General features: G+C 35.5%; 1 protein-coding gene across 1 annotated transcript in view; it reads left to right on the top strand.

Annotated features, from left to right (window-relative positions):
• Nucleotides 1-8,177: 8,177 nt before the first annotated feature.
• EPGN (epithelial mitogen) overlaps nucleotides 8,178-17,782 on the top strand; it is a 9,776-nt gene continuing 171 nt past the window's right edge. Inside the window, exons 1-5 of the mRNA XM_051964485.1 lie at nucleotides 8,178-8,368; nucleotides 9,480-9,569; nucleotides 13,473-13,593; nucleotides 15,170-15,322; nucleotides 16,796-17,782. The exon at nucleotides 16,796-17,782 is cut by the window's right edge and continues 171 nt beyond it. Of these exons, the coding sequence (XP_051820445.1) occupies nucleotides 8,332-8,368; nucleotides 9,480-9,569; nucleotides 13,473-13,593; nucleotides 15,170-15,322; nucleotides 16,796-16,853 (459 nt within the window). The 5' untranslated portion in view covers nucleotides 8,178-8,331 and the 3' untranslated portion in view covers nucleotides 16,854-17,782. The remainder of the gene's footprint in view (nucleotides 8,369-9,479; nucleotides 9,570-13,472; nucleotides 13,594-15,169; nucleotides 15,323-16,795) is intronic.

The raw sequence follows: 17,782 nt of genomic DNA, 5'->3' as shown, positions 1-17,782 counted from the left end.
TTGGTTTGTCTTTGTGTCTCCAGGGCCATGAAGTGTTTTTATGTCTCCTCAAGAGTAGCATGTTCCTAACCATGTTCAGGAAAAAAACCTACCAACCAAAATGGATCTCCATGGATGAAAAGAGAAGATATAGGAACCAGATGCTCACTAGGACCTTAAACATGTATTTTGAATTTGATAATTCTATTTTGGTAAGGAAAATTAAGTTCTCTTATTTGTATAAAGCAAAATATTTATGTCACAGTTTTAGGTCCTCTGACACATTTTGTATATCAAGTAGGGTGGGAAAAAAGACTTTATCAGAGATGGCTCAGTACTAGCCCATGGGTCTTTGGGAGCACAGGAGCAATGAACAGATTAAGACAAATCCCACCTGTGTGATAAGATTGGGTGACCCAACAAGCCTTCCCAGATGGTATGGTAGATAGAGAAGAAAAAGGGTGGGGATGGGAGTGTTTGTAGCAGTTGGATCAGAAAACTTTAAGCCAAAAAAGTTTGCAGAAGAGAGAAAAACTTTCCAGCTAGATAGCAGAGCTTTGAGTTTAAATCCAGCCTTGGACCTTTACTACCTGTCAAGCCACTTAACTTCTGTAGTCTCTGTTTCCTCAACTGAAAAATGGGAATAATAATAGCACCTACTTCACAAAGTTGTTGATAGGATCAAAGGAGATGATATTTATAATCACTTAGCCCAATGACTGACACATAGTGTTTAATAAATGGATGCTATTTCTCCCTTTATATTCCCAGTGCTTTGTACAGTACCTGGCATATAAGTACTTCCTGCCTTGTTTTCCTTTATGAACAGTGAGTTGTGCTGTCAGAAATTTCTTTTTTAATGCACTATTGGTGGGATTGTGAATTGATCTAACCATTCTGAAGAGCAATTTGGAACTATTCCTGAAGGACTATAAAAGTGTGCATACCTTTTGACCCAGCAATATCACTACTAGATCTGTATCCCAAAAAGATTTTTTAAAAGATGGGGTTGAGGAGGGAGAAGCTATTTATATGAAAAATGTTTTATCACAGCTCTTTTTGTGGTGGCAAAGTATTATAAATCAAGAGCATGCCCATCAATGGGTGAATGCTTGAACAAGTTGTGGTATAAGATTATAATGGAATATTATAATGCTGTAAGAAATGACAAACAGGATGAGTTTAGAATAACCTGGAAAACTTACATAAACAAATGCAGACTAAAGTGATCAGGACCAGGAGAATATTATACAAAGTAACAGCAATATTGTACAATGAACAACTGTGGTGATAACTATTCTCAGCAATTCAATGATCCAAGACAATCCCAAAGGACTAATAATGAAAAATACTTTCTGCCTTCAGAAAAAGTACTGATAGTGTCTGAATACAAACTAAAGCATACTATTTTTTACTTTTCTTCCTTCTTTCATTTTGATTTCTTCTAGTTTTCTTCTACAAACTGATGAATATGGAAATATGTTTTACATGATTACACATGTATAACCTATATCAGATTGCTTACTTTCTCAGGCTTGGAGGGAAGGGAATAGAAAAGGATAGAATTTGAACCTCAAAACTTTAAAAATATTAAAATTGTTTTTATATTTATTTTGGGGGAAAGGGTTACTTTTCAAAGCAAAAGAACAGATTCAACAAAGTTTTTTTTTTAAAGAAATGTCTGTTTCTGCATTCTAAATTTGATTATCTAGACATAAGTTCTCAATTTAGAGTCTAAAAGCACTTGGAATAGCTTAATAACTATCATAATATATTTCCTTTGTAATCCAATGTATTTCATTTTATGCATCTGAAGACATTATTCTGAGAAGGGGTCATACATTTCATCAGACTGCTAAAAGGGTCAACAACACAAAAAAATTAAAAACATTTGATCTAAACAGAATTCTTTTTATCTCTGATCAGTCATGTGTGGGGCAGGAGAGCAATTTCAAGAATATCTACTATTTATATAGCCCTTAAAGCTTCCAAAATACTTTACTGATATTATTTCATTTTTCCTTTCAAAATAACCTTGGGAAGATAGGTGCTTTTTTACTAACATTTTATAGATAAGGAAAAACTGAGGAAGATAAGTTATTTTTGCCCACAGCCATAAAACTGGTATTTGAACATATCTTTCTCACTCAAGGTATATCATTTCATCTATGGCACCCCTTGAAGAAGAGGAAGGAAGGAAGGGAATAAGCATTTATGTATTATGTGCCAGGCTACTGTGCCAAGCACTTTATAAATACCATTTTATTTAAGCTTCATAAAAATCCTGTAAAGTAAGTACTATTATTATCTCCATTTTACAGTTGAGGAAACTAAGACAAATAGATTAAAAGTCATACAACTAGGATCTGAGATCAGATTTGAACTCAGGTCTTCTTTTTTTTCCTTCAATTTAATTTTTGTAAAATCATAGCTTTTTATTTTTCAAAATACATGCAAAGATAGTTTTCACCATTCACCCTTGCAAAACATTATGTTCTAAATTTTCTCCCTCCTTTCCCCTCACCCCTCTCCCTTAGATAGCAAGCAATGTATGTTAACATATTCAATTCTTCTGTACATAGTTCTGCATTTATCATGCTGCACAAGAAAAATCAGATCAAAAAGTGAAAAATGAGAAAGAAAACAAAAAGCAAACAAACAATAACAAAAAGGTGAAATTGTTAAGTGGTGATCCACATTCAGTCCTCTTTTTCAATGCAGTTGATTCTGTTCATCACAAGTCTATTGGAATGGGTCTGAATCACTTAATTGTTGAAAAAGAACCAAGTCCATCAGAAATGATCATTACACAATCTTTTTTCCATGTACAATGTTCTCTTGGTTCTGCTCATTTCATTTTGCTTCAGTTCATGTAAATCTCTTCAGGTGTCTCTGAAATCATCCTCCTGATTGTTTCTTATAGAACAATAATATTCCATTACATTCATATACTATAACTTATTCAGCCATTCCCCAATTGATGGGCATCTGCTCAGGTTCCCATTCCTTGCCACTACAAAAAGGGCTGCCACAAACATTTTTTTCACATGTGGGTCCTTTTCCTTTTTTTATAATGTCTTTGGGATACAGGCCCAGTAGGGACACTGCTGGATCAAAGGGTATGCACAGTTTGAGAGTTCTTTGGCTATCAGGTCTTCTTGATTCCAGGTCAAACATTTCATCCATTATACTGCTTTACACTGCCACTGTTACAGTTAATAGCCCTCATCTTACTTTCACAGAAAAATCTTTTGACCATGATAACAGATACTCCAGTGGTTTATGATGAATTCTGATGACTCTTAGTATGCAGAGTCCACATTAGAGGGATATATAATTTAAAAATGAAACCAAACCAAATATCAAATATACTATTTCTATTTCTACTGTTGTGAATTCATAGGTGCCCGTATGTTATGCTTAGGTCCCCAGCAGTCCATTTTAGTCAGCTGTTGTAGATATGATATTCAAGTTATGATGGCCACTTGTCCATAAGGGGGAAGAGAAACTGTTTCAAGAATATCTTATTGTGAAATGAACTTATTTTTATTTGGATTTTATGTGTTTCACAAAAGCTTCTTCATCTTCCAATTATGAAGCTGAGTCATAGGACTAGACTGAATTAGGCCTAGGCCCAGAACACTAACTGAAACTTTAGAGTCCCATGTTTGAGTGGATGGAACTCTATCCTAGACAATGGCCTGAGAAGGAGGATCACTAAGTAAAAACACTAATTTGCTGAAGGGGAGCCTTAAAATGGAGAGAGTCCAGAGGAAGGCATACATAGAATAAAATTCCAATAAAGTACCTTATTAAAAAAAAATTCTAACAGTTGTCACATTAGTTCAGATCAGGAGATAGTGGTTGTGGTAGGGATTATTATTGACCTTCACTACACTAGAGAGATAATCTGTTGTTATATAATCAGTGAGGGGTAGGAGAAATGGAAATTTAATTCAGCCCAAATTCATTAAAGTATTCAAATCATGGGTAAAAGTCTGGGATGGAAAGAATCCAAATTCTAATCTCAAGGAAACAAAAGATAATATAAGAACATAAGAAAAAGCAAATAGTTTCATTCCCTTAAGAGAGGGTACCTTCAGGAAAGAGAATAAACTATGGAAGGAGTCTTGGAATAACTTCCACAAGATCCTGGAGGAAGAGTATGAAATCTCTGGTTTTGGTCCAGGGTTTAATTGAAGCAGTGATAGCCATTTTTGTAATAAGGAGGGAAGGAAATAAGGAAAAGGATGAAGGAAAGGAAGAAAGCAAGGAAGGAAAGGACAGAAGAGGAAAGGGAGGAAAAAGAGGAAGGGAGGGAAGGAAAGGAAGGAAGAACAGAGCAAAGGTAAAAAGAAAGGAAATAAAGAGGGAAGGAGAGAATGAATGAAATAAGGGAGGGAAGGAAGGGAAGAAGTAAGAGAAGGAGAGAAGAAAGGAAGGGAGAGGGGGAGATAAGAAGGGAAAGAAAGAAGGAAGGGGAAGGAAGGAAGGAAAAAAAGAAGGAAGGAAGGAAGGAAAGAAAGAAAGAAGGAAGGAAGAACAGAGCAAAGGTGGAAAGGAAGGAAATAAAGAGGGAAGGAGAGAATGAATGAAAGAAGGGAGAGAAGGAAGAGAAGGAGGGAAGAAAGGAAGGGAGAGAGGGAGGGAAGAAGGGAAGGAAGGAAGGAAGGAAGGAAGGAAGGAAGGAAGGAAGGAAGGAAGGAAGGAAGGAAGGAAAGAAGGAAGGAAAGAAGGAGGGAAGAAAGGAAGGAAAGAAGGAAGGAGGGAAGAAGGAAGGAAGGAAAGAAAGAAGAAAGAAGGAAAGAAAGAAGAAAGGAAGGAAGGAAGGGAAGAAGGAAGGGGTAGAAAGGAAAGAAAGAAGGAAGGAGGGAAGAAAGGAAGGAAGGAAGGGAAGAAGGAAGGAAGGGAAGAAGGAAGGGGAAGAAAGGAAAGAAAGAAGGGAGGAGGGAAGGAAGGAAGAAAGAAGGAAGGGAGAGAGGGAGGGAAGAAGGGAAGGAGGGAAGGAAATAAGGAAAAGGATGAAGGAAAGGAAGGAAGGAAGGAAGGAAGGAAGGAAGGAAAGAAGGAAGGAAAGAAGGAGGGAAGAAGGAAGGAAAGAAGGAAGGAGGGAAGGAAGGAAGGAAGGAAAGAAAGAAGAAAGGAAGGAAGAAGAAAGAAGAAAGGAAGGAAGGAAGGGAAGAAGGAAGGGGTAGAAAGGAAAGAAAGAAGGAAGGAGGGAAGAAGGAAGGAAGGAAGGGAAGAAGGAAGGAAGGGAAGAAGGAAGGGGAAGAAAGGAAAGAAAGAAGGGAGGAGGGAAGGAAGGAAGAAAGAAGGAAGGGAGAGAGGGAGGGAAGAAGGGAAGGAGGGAAGGAAATAAGGAAAAGGATGAAGGAAAGGAAGGAAGGAAGGAAGGAAGGAAGGAAGGAAAGAAGGAAGGAAAGAAGGAGGGAAGAAGGAAGGAAAGAAGGAAGGAGGGAAGGAAGGAAGGAAGGAAAGAAAGAAGAAAGGAAGGAAGAAGAAAGAAGAAAGGAAGGAAGGAAGGGAAGAAGGAAGGGGTAGAAAGGAAAGAAAGAAGGAAGGAGGGAAGAAGGAAGGAAGGAAGGGAAGAAGGAAGGAAGGGAAGAAGGAAGGGGAAGAAAGGAAAGAAAGAAGGAAGGAGGGAAGGAAGGAAGGAAGAAAGGAAGGGAGGAAGGAAGGGAGGGAGGGAGGAGGGAAGGAAGAAGAGAAGGAAAAAAGGAGGGAGGGAAGGAAGGAAGGAAGGCAGAGGAGGGAGAGAAGGAAGGAAGAAAGGAGGGAGGAAAGAAGGAAAGAAGGAAGGAAGGAGGGAGGAAAGAAGGAAGGAAGGAAGGACAGAGCAAAGGTGGAAAGGAAGGAAAGAAGGAAAGAAAGAAGGAAGGAAAGAATGAATGAAAGAAGGGAAGGAAAGAAGGGAAGGAGGAAGGGAGAAAGGGAAGAAGGGAGGAAGGAAGGAAAGAAGAGAAGGAAAAAAGGAGGGAGAAAGAGAAAAAAGGAAGGGAGGGAAGGAGGGAAGGAAAGAAGGAAAGAAGGGAGGGAGGGAGGGAGGAAAAAAAGCATTTATTAAGCATCTATTATGTGCCAATCACTAAATATTTTACAAATATTACCTCATTTGATCCTTATAACAATCTTGAGAAAAGTATTATTATTATCACATTTTAAAGTTGAGGAAACTGATTCAGATAGAAGTTAAGTGACTTGCCCATGATCACATAACTAATAAGTATCTGAGGCTGGCTTTTAATTCAAATCTTTACACATTATATTTCAATCTAGACTAGAGTTCTGAGTCTTGCATTACTAAAGATGACTCCAATCAAAAGATGGAAGGAGATAGATGATAGTCAGTCCGATACACATTACTTGTGTTTAAGCAGATCTTGTGGCACAATAAGCATTTCAAGACATGTGTGAATAAATGGATACTACTGCACAGCAGGCCTTGCCATTTATGCAGCCAGCCCACAAATGTGTCTTTGTTTCAAGAATAATGGAAAACTGGAGAAGTAAGTGCTGCAATGGATAGAGCACTACCTCTAGAAACAGGACCACTTTAGTTCAAATACAGCCTCAGACTTTTGACACATATTATCTGTAAGTGTAAGTCTGTGTAAGTCATTTAATCCAGATTGCCTCACAAAAAATTAACAAACATAAAAAAAGTAATGTAAGACTTTCTATTCATGACAGCACCTGGCAGCACCCATCAACCTCATATAAAAGCTTCCAGCGTGGAGGGCTCTCATTTCCTCCTCGGATCTGGCAAAAGCCTTAGTCTATAGCAGGAATAAAAGCCACCAAAGTGGCTTTTATTGGGGGGGAGGTGCCACAGAAGGCCAGAATTCATCATAACTAGAACTATCAGCTTGTATCATTTCTGTTTTTGACAAGTGTATCCTTACAAGGTAAATAAAACTACTCTTAACTGTGTAACTACCAATCTATTTCTAGGTTTAGGATGGATTTTGTAGTTTACTCAGACTTAGGCACTTATTAATAAACATTTGTTTAGTTGGGATGGAATTAAAAGAAAACTTACGGAAAATCCTTAAAATGATGAGAGATCATGGCAGAATTGTTTTTCAATCAGTGCTTTGGATGGTAAGAGCAAATTTTTAGTTATTCTGATCAAATCGACACCAATGATAATCTGAATGTTATAGTTAAATGAAGAATTCCAGAATAAACACCAAATCTGGAATTCTTCATCTTTTTCTTTGGCAGTCTAGGGAAATTGATGAATTGCTTTTGAGAATAATATTTTTAAATTCATAAAATTAAGAAGGTTATAAAAGAAGCTGATTCTATTGAAATACAGTTATCAAAATATTTATTTTAAAGTTCAGATTCAAGTACTTCTATAGTAAATGAATCAGTTAGTGAATATTACTATTAATTATGTCTTGATGAGATCTTTTTTTTTCCTCTTCAGTGATTCATTGCTTCTCTCCATGCTAATATTTGTGATGCATACTTAGTCACTATTGACATCTGAATCTAGTATCCTGTTCTGTTTCCAAAAAAGAATAATTAAGCTTCTCATGAGGAAAGAGTTTTATATATCATAAAATATTTGTTGTTATTATTGATCATAATAGAGAAAAATTATGGTATGAAGATAGATGTTGCTGTATTTATAAAATCTCTATGCAGTAAACTAATTTGCTTACATGGGAGTATATATGTATCTGAAGTTTAGAGAGTTTTTATTTATTTAGACAAAATAAATTGGCTAAAAGTAAAATTAAAATTTTGGTTTGTTCTGTCTCAACACATTGAAAATTTTTGATGGTTCCATTTAATTCAGTAACTATTAAAGTGCTTGTGCTGTATGCTATGGGACTCCTAGTTATTGGTGGGTCTTAATGTAAGTTTTTTTTTTTTATTTGGATATTTTAATGGACAAGTTGTTCTATTTCTAGAGTTTCCAAACTCGATAATGACCCTCACCCGTCTATCTTTTCAAGAAATCCATATTCACAGGCAACAGCATCATTTTGTCTTCCTTCACACAAACAGCATTTTGTTCAAATGATGTTCAGTTTCACCTGAAAATGGAGACATTTTTTTTAAAACTGGCTTTACATTTGCAATTATGCCCATAGGCAACAGGAAACCAATGTTTCAAAAGAAAACTTGATCCCACAGCTAGATAATGCTGGTTTCCTCAATAATGCATGAGTGCCTGAAGGCTTTATGTTGTTGCCAGACATACATTTTTTTGATTGGTAAGAATTGCCAGGTGACGTTTCATGAAATATAAAAACAAGGAAGACAGAGAGAGGCCAATAAAAAGAACAACCTGTCAGTCGGGAAAGAAAAGGAAAAGAGATTATTAATCAACAGCAAGAGATGGCACTTGGAATTCCATTGTACATTCTGCTAAATGGTAGGTATTCTGTACTTCTGAAATATACATGGGATTAATTTTCTTTTAATTAAAAAGAAGTTAACTTCTAATAACTTTTGCTTGTGAGAAAGATTAGGGAGGGACTGTGGGAACCAACTGACTCAGTTTTAATGTGATGAATGTGGCTTTTCTGATGTTTTGACTTTTTTCTTTTGGAACCGATTCTGATTCTATTTTAAAACAATGTCAGTAATTTAATATCTTTAACTAATTTCAATATAACTGTATTTAGGTACCTAAATCAGTATATAACTAGTATATACAAATATTATATCTATCTACACATCAAATATATGTGCCTCTATATGTTTATATAGAGATATATACTTAAATAGATATATAGAGGTAACTATAGCTATATATATAAAACTCCATATGCATATTTTATATTATATATATAGGCGTATTATGCATAGCTATGTCTATATATGACTAGTTATATAGAAATATATAAGATATATATTATATATAGATACATCTATACTTATATAGCATATAGAGATTTTTAAATCTATGGAGATATCTACTATAGATATGTGCAATATACATAAAAGTATGTTGCACATATGTATATATTATGTGTATATATGTATGAATATATATTTATATTTATATACTACAAAGGAGCCTAGCTTTAGAGCAAGAAAGGAATTAATATAGACTTACATTTATTTTAATACTTTCATTTTAAACAGGAGGAAACTGCAGAAACAAAAGGTTCAGTGATTTGCCTAGTCACATAGGTACTGGAAATGGCAGAATCAGTATTTGAACTTACTTTGAGTAGTCTTTCTAATACATCCCACTTTCTCTCTACTAATTCTTAATAATGCTTTTTTTCTATTTCCCTGACTCATAATAATGGAATTATTAGAATGATCATTTTATATTTTTAAAATAAAAGAATGAAATCATAAAGCTATTTTAATTTGTTTACGTCTTTTTGCTTCAATTATAAATGAATTCCTAGTAACTCTAAAACACTCTGAATGAGAATAACTCCAAGATGTGCTTTATAGACATGAAATAAATTGTTCTGAGAAATTAACATGTCAGATTGTTTTCTTTTTCTTTTTTTCCCCTAATACAGCCATGGTATCATTGAGTAAAGAGGCAGTTGTTACTGTAACTACACCCATTACAAGCCAACAAAGTAACTGGACAGTTAACAAAACAGAAGGTATTTTCTTCCTTATATTTGTATGTTAAATGATAGTTTAATTACTGTTAAAGAAAGCAGACTTCTGATGAAAGCAGAGTCAATTATTTAGGGTTCAATGCTCTCTTTTAATAGGTGGATTAGCCAGATATTGTTTTCTGGGAGTGTTCTAATCTATTTAGAGCAAAGGGCTGCAAAGCATGTGAAAAGAACATCATATTTTAACTTAAATCACTGACCTGGAGGTGAAGGGCTGTACAATTGCCTACTGAAAATCTGAAACCAGTAGTTCCCTTAAAACCTGGAAGTCTCCTAGTCTTCTCTCTTGGTGAGCAAAGACTTTTACCATTTTAGCATTCTTAGTAACTGGCATCACAGCTTAGTATGGGATGAAACACTGCAGCCAAGGGTACTCTGAAGAAAGTCAGCAACTGAATCCACTTTCTCCTCATGTTCAGAAAGTACTCTTAGCGTCTGCAGAGCTCCCTAACTACCCAACCTCCCGTGTATCTTTTAATTATGATTACAATAACTACTGGCAGCTTCTGAGCATCAGCATTTTTTCAAACCTGTTTGAACTCTCAGAGGTGAACTTGGAACGCTTGTTACCTGCCAAGACCTGAGCACAAGTTTTTATGGTTCTCACGCAAGCCACATTCTCCATGCTGCTTTGAAGGTTAGTGATGTTATCAAGCAGAGAGGAAACACCACATCCTGATCTCATAACTTGGCAGGCAAGTAGAAGAGGAGGGTCTTTCCAAATATTTGGTTTCAGAATATATGTATTCATAATGTTGAAGTAGAAAATCACCATTCTGATTTGTAGCAGTTTCCTTCCTGGGAAATCCCTTCACCTATAAAATTATATCTTCATGTACAGATGTAACCAGATATGAGTTCATGTGTGTACATGTATCATTACATATGCATGTATATTGATAAGCACACATTCACATATAACCCAAAATAAACACTTATTAGACTCTAACATCATAAAAACCTATTTTTTAACTCTTTGCTTTTGTCTTTTTTTCCTTTTAAACACCGAAACATGACTATTACCTTCAGTAAGTTATTTTTGCAAGAAATCCAGTTTTTTAGGCAGCATCATTTTGTTTTTCTCAATGGAGACCATTCTGTTCAAATATATATTGGTTTTCATCTAAAATTCTCAAATAATCAGCAATATGCTTCAGTTTCAGTCAGTGATAGCCCATTTTATGGTTTTATAGCAGTCCTAAGACTATTCTTTAAATACAATGCTTTGTGTCATCTGTAAAGGAAAAGTTGGCAATATTGTGTCTTACTTTGGAGCATTGGTGTTTTCTGGCTCTTAAAAAAGAAATATATATATCCATATTCCTTATGTGTGCTCTTTCTCTAGAGAAGCAACTTGTATGTTTATTGAACTTTGAAAAATATTAAGAACTCTCAATAGAGCTGTTTATATAGGTTATATCTATTAAGATTTACTGTTTTCAAAAGGAAAATTTCTTACTTATATTTTAAAAATGATTTTGGTGCTGCAAACCCTTGTGATTTCTTTGCTCACATTTTGAGAACCAATGCTCCAGAGGAGTGATTGCCTTCTTTTCTTTAATTTTCTCCTTCCCATTCTCAATCTCCTAAACAAGGACTAAGCATAATATTGAACTACTGTTCTTGATATGTCTGTGTTGCTACAAAAATAATGGAGCTGGAAAGCACTGGAAAATCATGTAGCCAGTTCAGAATGATGAAGCAAATTAGCAATCTTGGTATAGTTATCAAGAATGTTTCAGACTTTGAACTCTAAGCCTAATGTTCTTTCTAATATAGTGTCTCCTATAAGAACAGTTTCCCTTTCCTCAAAATTAAACATCAAATCAAAAGATTAGATTGAAAGCACAGATTATCCTCACTGGACAAAACTACTGATAAGTATTTTAAAGGTAATTTTCAGTATACACCTCTGTCAGCATCTTTTTAAAAGGATTGACATCTGTGAGCAATCATACAACCTGTGTTTTTGAGACCCAATTCCTTTAAACTCCCACACCCACCCCAGGAGACAATAATTGAGACTTTACTAGTACCTTTAGCATGTTAAACATTTCAAGAAAAACAACAACAAAAATAAAAACAAAACTTGGTCTGGCATTTATTTTTCTATTTAATAACTAAGAAATATATATATCTTTATATTTAGTGTATTAATACGTATAATACTATTCAAAGATAATTTCATTACTGATTTTTCAGAAAGATCTCATATATAAGACAGTGTCACCTATTTCTAAAGAATTTACCCCAAGGTAATATTCATTGAGTGAGTTTTTTGGGATTTGAAGAAACATAGAGAATTGGATCCTGATTCTCAGGTTTCTTAGGAAAAAACACTATACATTTCCTTTCCTTAAATGAGGATTGTGCTCTCAAAGAGGGCATGGATCAAGGCAAAGTTCTACTAATAACTTTATGACTTCGGGTGATAGAGTCAGAGCTGGAAGGGACCTTTGAAGTCATTTAGTTCAATTCCCTCATTTTCCTCAAAAGGGAAACTGAAATCCAGAGAAGTTAAGTAATTTGTTGAAAAGTCACACAGGTGGTGAGTGATAGAATGGAATTGGAATATGACTCCCAGACTCCAGAGGCACTGTGATGTGAGCTCTCTTTTATAACAATTCTTCTGGGTAGGCTCATCAGGTCAATGGTTATCCTTTCTCTCAAAGTGCTCTGCTTTACCTTGAATGATATGAGCCAACTGTTGCTATTGGGAGTGGTCCCCCTCCATCACATCCAGGAATTATCTAAAAAATATTGCAAAAGAACAGAAATAGTCTGTTCTTTGTTTACCTTCTTCCTCAGGGAATACAAAGTTCAGTTCTTTCAGACTCAAAAGAAAAATTTATACCTCGCTATTATTTGTGTTGCATTTGCTACACAGCAATATATTCATTTATTCTGTGTAGAAGTGTGAGTCCCCTACATTTTCTTTTGCTTCTTTTCATAGTTATACCAGTTCATGAATTTTAGCTCTTTAGGTCACAATAATGGTTTCTATGAAAAAAATTAGATATTTTTCTTTTTTTATTGTAATATCTTGAATGTTTATGAGTATGGGTAGGGGTAGAGGAAGGAAGGAGAGAAAGAGACAGAGAGACAAAGAGACAGAGACGGAGGGAAGAAGGAAGGGAAGGATGGAGGGAGAGAGACAGAGACAGGCAGAAACAGAGAGAGAGAGAGAGAGAGAGAGAGAGAGAGAAAGAGAGACAGAGAGAGAGAGAAAGAGAGAGAGAGAGAGAGACAGAGACAGAGAGACAGAGACAGAGACAGAGACTCACAGAGAGACAGGAGTACAGAGACAGAGAAGGAGGGAGGAGGGTTAAAGAAGAAGGTAAGGAAAAGAAAAATAAGACATGTTAGTCCTCATTCCAGAGTCAACTCTGAAGAATCCCCCTTATAGTTTGAGTATTTTGTCCTTTTCTTAGAAGACTATGGGACTGAACTAAACATCTCATATTATATAGTGAGTGATAGATCTTGGTATATGGAAATAAAAAGAGAAAAAACTGTAATCACATTAATTTTCATTTCTTTAATAAAGAAAATAATTAGTAAAGTGGTCTTCAGTACACTGTTAGGAGGATATAATCAATGGTGCCATCTGTTGGTGAGTCTGTGCACATACACTTTAAGTGCCTTTCATTCTGAACTCCTTGAACTTGAAAGAAAAATCAATCCATCCCCATCCTTAGTTGTTGAAAGACTAGCCTGGATAGGATTATTGCCATCCTCTGAGCACCACTAGTTACAATATCACTTGTTCAAAAGCTGAGACAGCCAAAGGAAATTTAAAAGGGTGGAGATAAGTGAAGGGGAGGGGGTTTCCTTGGTTCTCTGACTTTCTAACCCTAATCTTATTTTCATATTTCCTTCTCTCAGCTGAATACACAGAGGTGCCCATAGCTTTGAAGTTCTCTCACCCTTGTCTTGCAGACCATCATAACTATTGTATCAATGGTGTCTGTGCATTCCATCATGAGCTCAGGAAAGCCATATGCAGGTAAAGGCAATGAACACAATCCTCAATCCTACTTCCCCTCCCTCCTACCCCATAATAGCATCATGCTCCATTGGTAGTCTCTTATATCAACTGGCAAGCCAGTCTACTGAAAGGAACATAAGGAGACACAGAGTTTGAAGAGGAATTATAGTGCCTTAAAAAAAAAGAAATCAGGATTTTTATTTATATTGAATTTCTACAGTACCTTTTCCCAATGATCAAGGGCATTTTGCTTTCCTGCCATTTCCCAGCTACCCTTGTGAGGTAGGGATGGAGAGGGGACAATTCAGACCTATGATTTCTTCCTGTGGGAGCATCAGCAATTTATCTCTAATTTCTGACTTAGAGAATTGCCTGGCATTAATCACTGAGAGCTTAAGTGGTTTTCCAAGAATCAATTGTATAACTCAACAAATATCTGTTAAATGCCCACTATGTACCAGACAATGATAAAATTTTGAGGAAGATAGAGACAAAAAAAAGGAGAATTCAACATTTGTTATAAAACTAGGACTTAATCCCAAAACTTTATGCTGCTAAAATGAATTCTCTAGATACTACGCCATCAATGGTAGTTTTTATAAAATAGGCAGGCAGCAGTTATTAATATACAGTTGAAGACCCTGAGCTTCCTTTAGTATAGTGAAACAAGCAGTGGATGGAAGTTTAAAGAGATAATTGGCTATTAGCTGTATTTTTTGGTGCTTGAACAAGCTCCTGGGATTGTAGAATCATAGATAATAGACAGAAGTCACTGAATCTCACCTGTTCATTTTACAAATTAGGAAACAGAGGTGTATTGAGGTGAAAGAAATGACTTAACCAATGTCTCACAGAGGCAAGTATATATTCTATGAGTCCAAAGCTATTTCACCTTTCTCTGAGTTTTCATCTCTCTATCTGAAGGAATATTTATAGTGGATAGTATGTAGGCTTTGCTGCCAAAGGACTTGGATTTGAATCCTGCTGTACCATTTCTTATTTGGGTGACTTTTGACAAAGGCATCTCTTCTTTCTTTGGGTTTCAGTTTCCCCATCTGTCAAATAAGATTAGGCTCAGTGACCTCTGAGGTCTTTTCAAGCTCCAAATTTATGATTTTCTCAGCTATAAAATGTCCCAAATCATACTCATGTAGAGTGTTTGACCCTGAGTATGTCACTTATCTCTAGTCTTCAGTTTCTTTACTTGTAAAATGAGGAGATTGGACTGGATGGTGACTCAAGCCATTCTCTAAGACTAGGTTTTAGAGAACTTGGATATCTGCACTGATAAGGGCACTTTTCTTCAGCCAAGAATTTCTTATGCAAGTGAAATCGTAGACTAGATACCAGATTTTTTATCAAACATTAAGTTTTCATTCTGATCAAAGAGAGCATACTTGAGACCTTGATAAAATGATCTCGTAAAAAAAAATTACCTTGTTTAGTAACTAAATTCTTTTGACAGATTGAGAATTATTTCCTATCTATAGTTCCTGCTTAACAAATTTTCTTGTATTTCAAGCATTTGTTAATTCATTGAAAATTAATTATTTTGTACCTGTATCATTAATATTTTAAAACATGTTTATTTTAGATGTACTACAGGTTATACTGGAGAAAGATGTGAGCACTTAACATTAACTTCATATGCTGTGGATTCTTATGAAAAATATATTGCAGTTGGAATCGGTGTTGGATTGCTATTAAGTCTCTTCCTTGCTATTATCTACTGTTATGTAAGAAAGAGGTATGGATCAAGAAGGAATATGGCATGGACAGCATTGCATTGAAATTCAGACCACAAATCTGGCAGGATCATTCATGACAGCAGTTCTGGTATCTTTTGTTTTGTTTTGTTTTGTTCCCCTCCACACCATGAATCCTAAGAAAAGGAGATGGAAATGCACGTCAATTATCTACCTTACTGCCATGGAAAAATTCACTTTTAGCACATACTTTTGAATTGAATCCTCAGTTGGCAGTGTATAGCTGCAAATTCCAGCCTTTACTACCTCCTATCCTCCTACTCCCATCAAAGGTAAAAATTAACAGGCTCTTAGAATGGTCAAAGTGGTATCCCTGTTTTGGGATTGTGGAAACAACATTACAAAAGTCAGAATTCATAAACAGAGTACTGTACTGTAGGCATCATGTCATGAAGACAGTGTTAAGTTAATTGCTTCTATCTATGATCACATGATACTTTCCCTCCCCATCCCTCACATATACTCTAAAATCTTGGAATTAGAGCCTACTCTTTTGTTGTTCAGTGTAATTTTTGGTGAGTGGAGTGAAAGGATTAGTAGGTCTCTTCCTCCTCCCAACCCTCAAGCACTGTACTAGAACATATAGGATCATAGAAAGAAAGGATTACAATTTTAGAGATGGGGAAACTGAGGCACAAAGGCAGTTAAATAACATGACTAAGATTACACAGTCACAGTGACTAATGGATGTTTGAAAAAAAAATACATGTTGAACTATCCACTTATTCCTTTCTTTTTATTATTTATATAGTGGAAAAAAGAACTGGGTTGGAAACAGGAAGATTTAGGTGCAAAGCCTTCCTCTAATACATACTTGCTCTCTAAGCCTAGACAAATCACTTACATTTTCAGTAGTCTAGCCAAATTCTTAAGAATGGAAGTTGCAAAGACGGAAAAGACATTCATGGATAGTAGTAGTTTCCTCATCTAGGGAGTTCCTTCCATCTATGAAATCACAGGTCTAGTCTCAATGCCAGCACATGAAGATTTAGAAGTGGAGGACAGAGCTGATTTTGATTTACCATTGTGGATTTGAATGTGATGTCCCTGGTAAGGGAGAAAAAAAAGAAGGAAGGATAAAGTTTATTGCTTATTTCACATAAGTATCAGTTGTAGATTATGTAAAAGATCTTTATTGTCCTATTTAATGCACAACCAAGAGGATAATATAAGACCTATTGTGTTACAATATGAATTTATATCAATTTATATTATTCTACATTTTAATGTAGACCTTAAATCTAGATCTTATGTAATTATTGTACAATTGTCTAGCAGTTGTTGAATTATATTGAATTCACTACTTTGTTTTAGATATAAGGAATTGAATGCAACAGATCTCCATTATCTTTCTCACTTAAAACAAACTCAAAACTGAATGTCTGTCAGTCTTAGATTGTTCTACAATTATATGCAGTTGTTGAATTGATATTGAATTCATTGCTTTGTTTTAGATGCATGAAATTGAAACATCCTTATAGAATCTGCAAGAGAGAGAAGAGGCCTCTGTGAGAAGTGAACAAAATATCATTGATAAAAGCAGATATGGAACAGAACTGAACTGAAATCTTCCAAGGAGATCCAGCAGAATAACAAGATCTGGGTGAATAAAAAAAAAGAGAAGAGGAATAGATCAAACCCTCGATATTCTAACCTATACTCTGAATTCCCATGGAATGAATGAATAGAACCACTTCATTTTGACAAAACTTGACAGTGCTAATGAAGTCTATTATGGAAGTTTTGGATGCAAGAGTCATTGACCCTCCCTGAGTCTGTTTTTTTAGTGTTATTATTCTTAATACAAGAACATTTGGTGTTTTTATTCTGATATGGCAGGTATGGATTATAGCAGTCATTCCTGAATTTGCTGTAGAGGAGTTTCATATTTAAGTTATAAGTTGGACTACATGGCTTCTCGAATGCCTTTTAGCTCTAAAATTCTGTCCTCAAAAGTTCCATGCCTTATGGATGAGAGAAGAAAGACATTTTCACAGAATTCATCCACTATGTGGAAGATCCTATGCTAGGCCACTAGTTGGAAAAGAACTGTTGATGTACATACTCCTGATACCTGTTATCTACTGGCAAGTAGGATTAGCCCCTTTTAAGGCTTCTTGTCTGTCCACAATGTGGACTTATCCACTTTAAATAAGATATTTCTATGGCACCTGAAATGAATGTGATGACTGTTATTAAATACAAAACCAGTGTTATTGTGGCCCAGGCATGAATTCAAAGAGTAAACTCTTATTTCTAGAAATCAAAAGTCTGTAGAAATATTATTGACTTAGTTACTTGATCACAACAGCACTTATGAAAGGGGAGGTGAATGATCTTCAGAAGAAACAAGAATCTCAAGCCAATGACTATCGTCTTAAGGAGTCAGACATGAGCAAAGCCTTTCTTCCTCTGAATGGATCATAAAATATTGTACCCTT

This window comes from Antechinus flavipes, chromosome 6, assembly GCF_016432865.1.
Source record: "Antechinus flavipes isolate AdamAnt ecotype Samford, QLD, Australia chromosome 6, AdamAnt_v2, whole genome shotgun sequence".
Taxonomy (NCBI): domain Eukaryota; kingdom Metazoa; phylum Chordata; class Mammalia; order Dasyuromorphia; family Dasyuridae; genus Antechinus; species Antechinus flavipes.
Note: the sequence above shows the minus strand (reverse complement) of the source record. Positions and strands in the feature narration are given on the sequence as shown.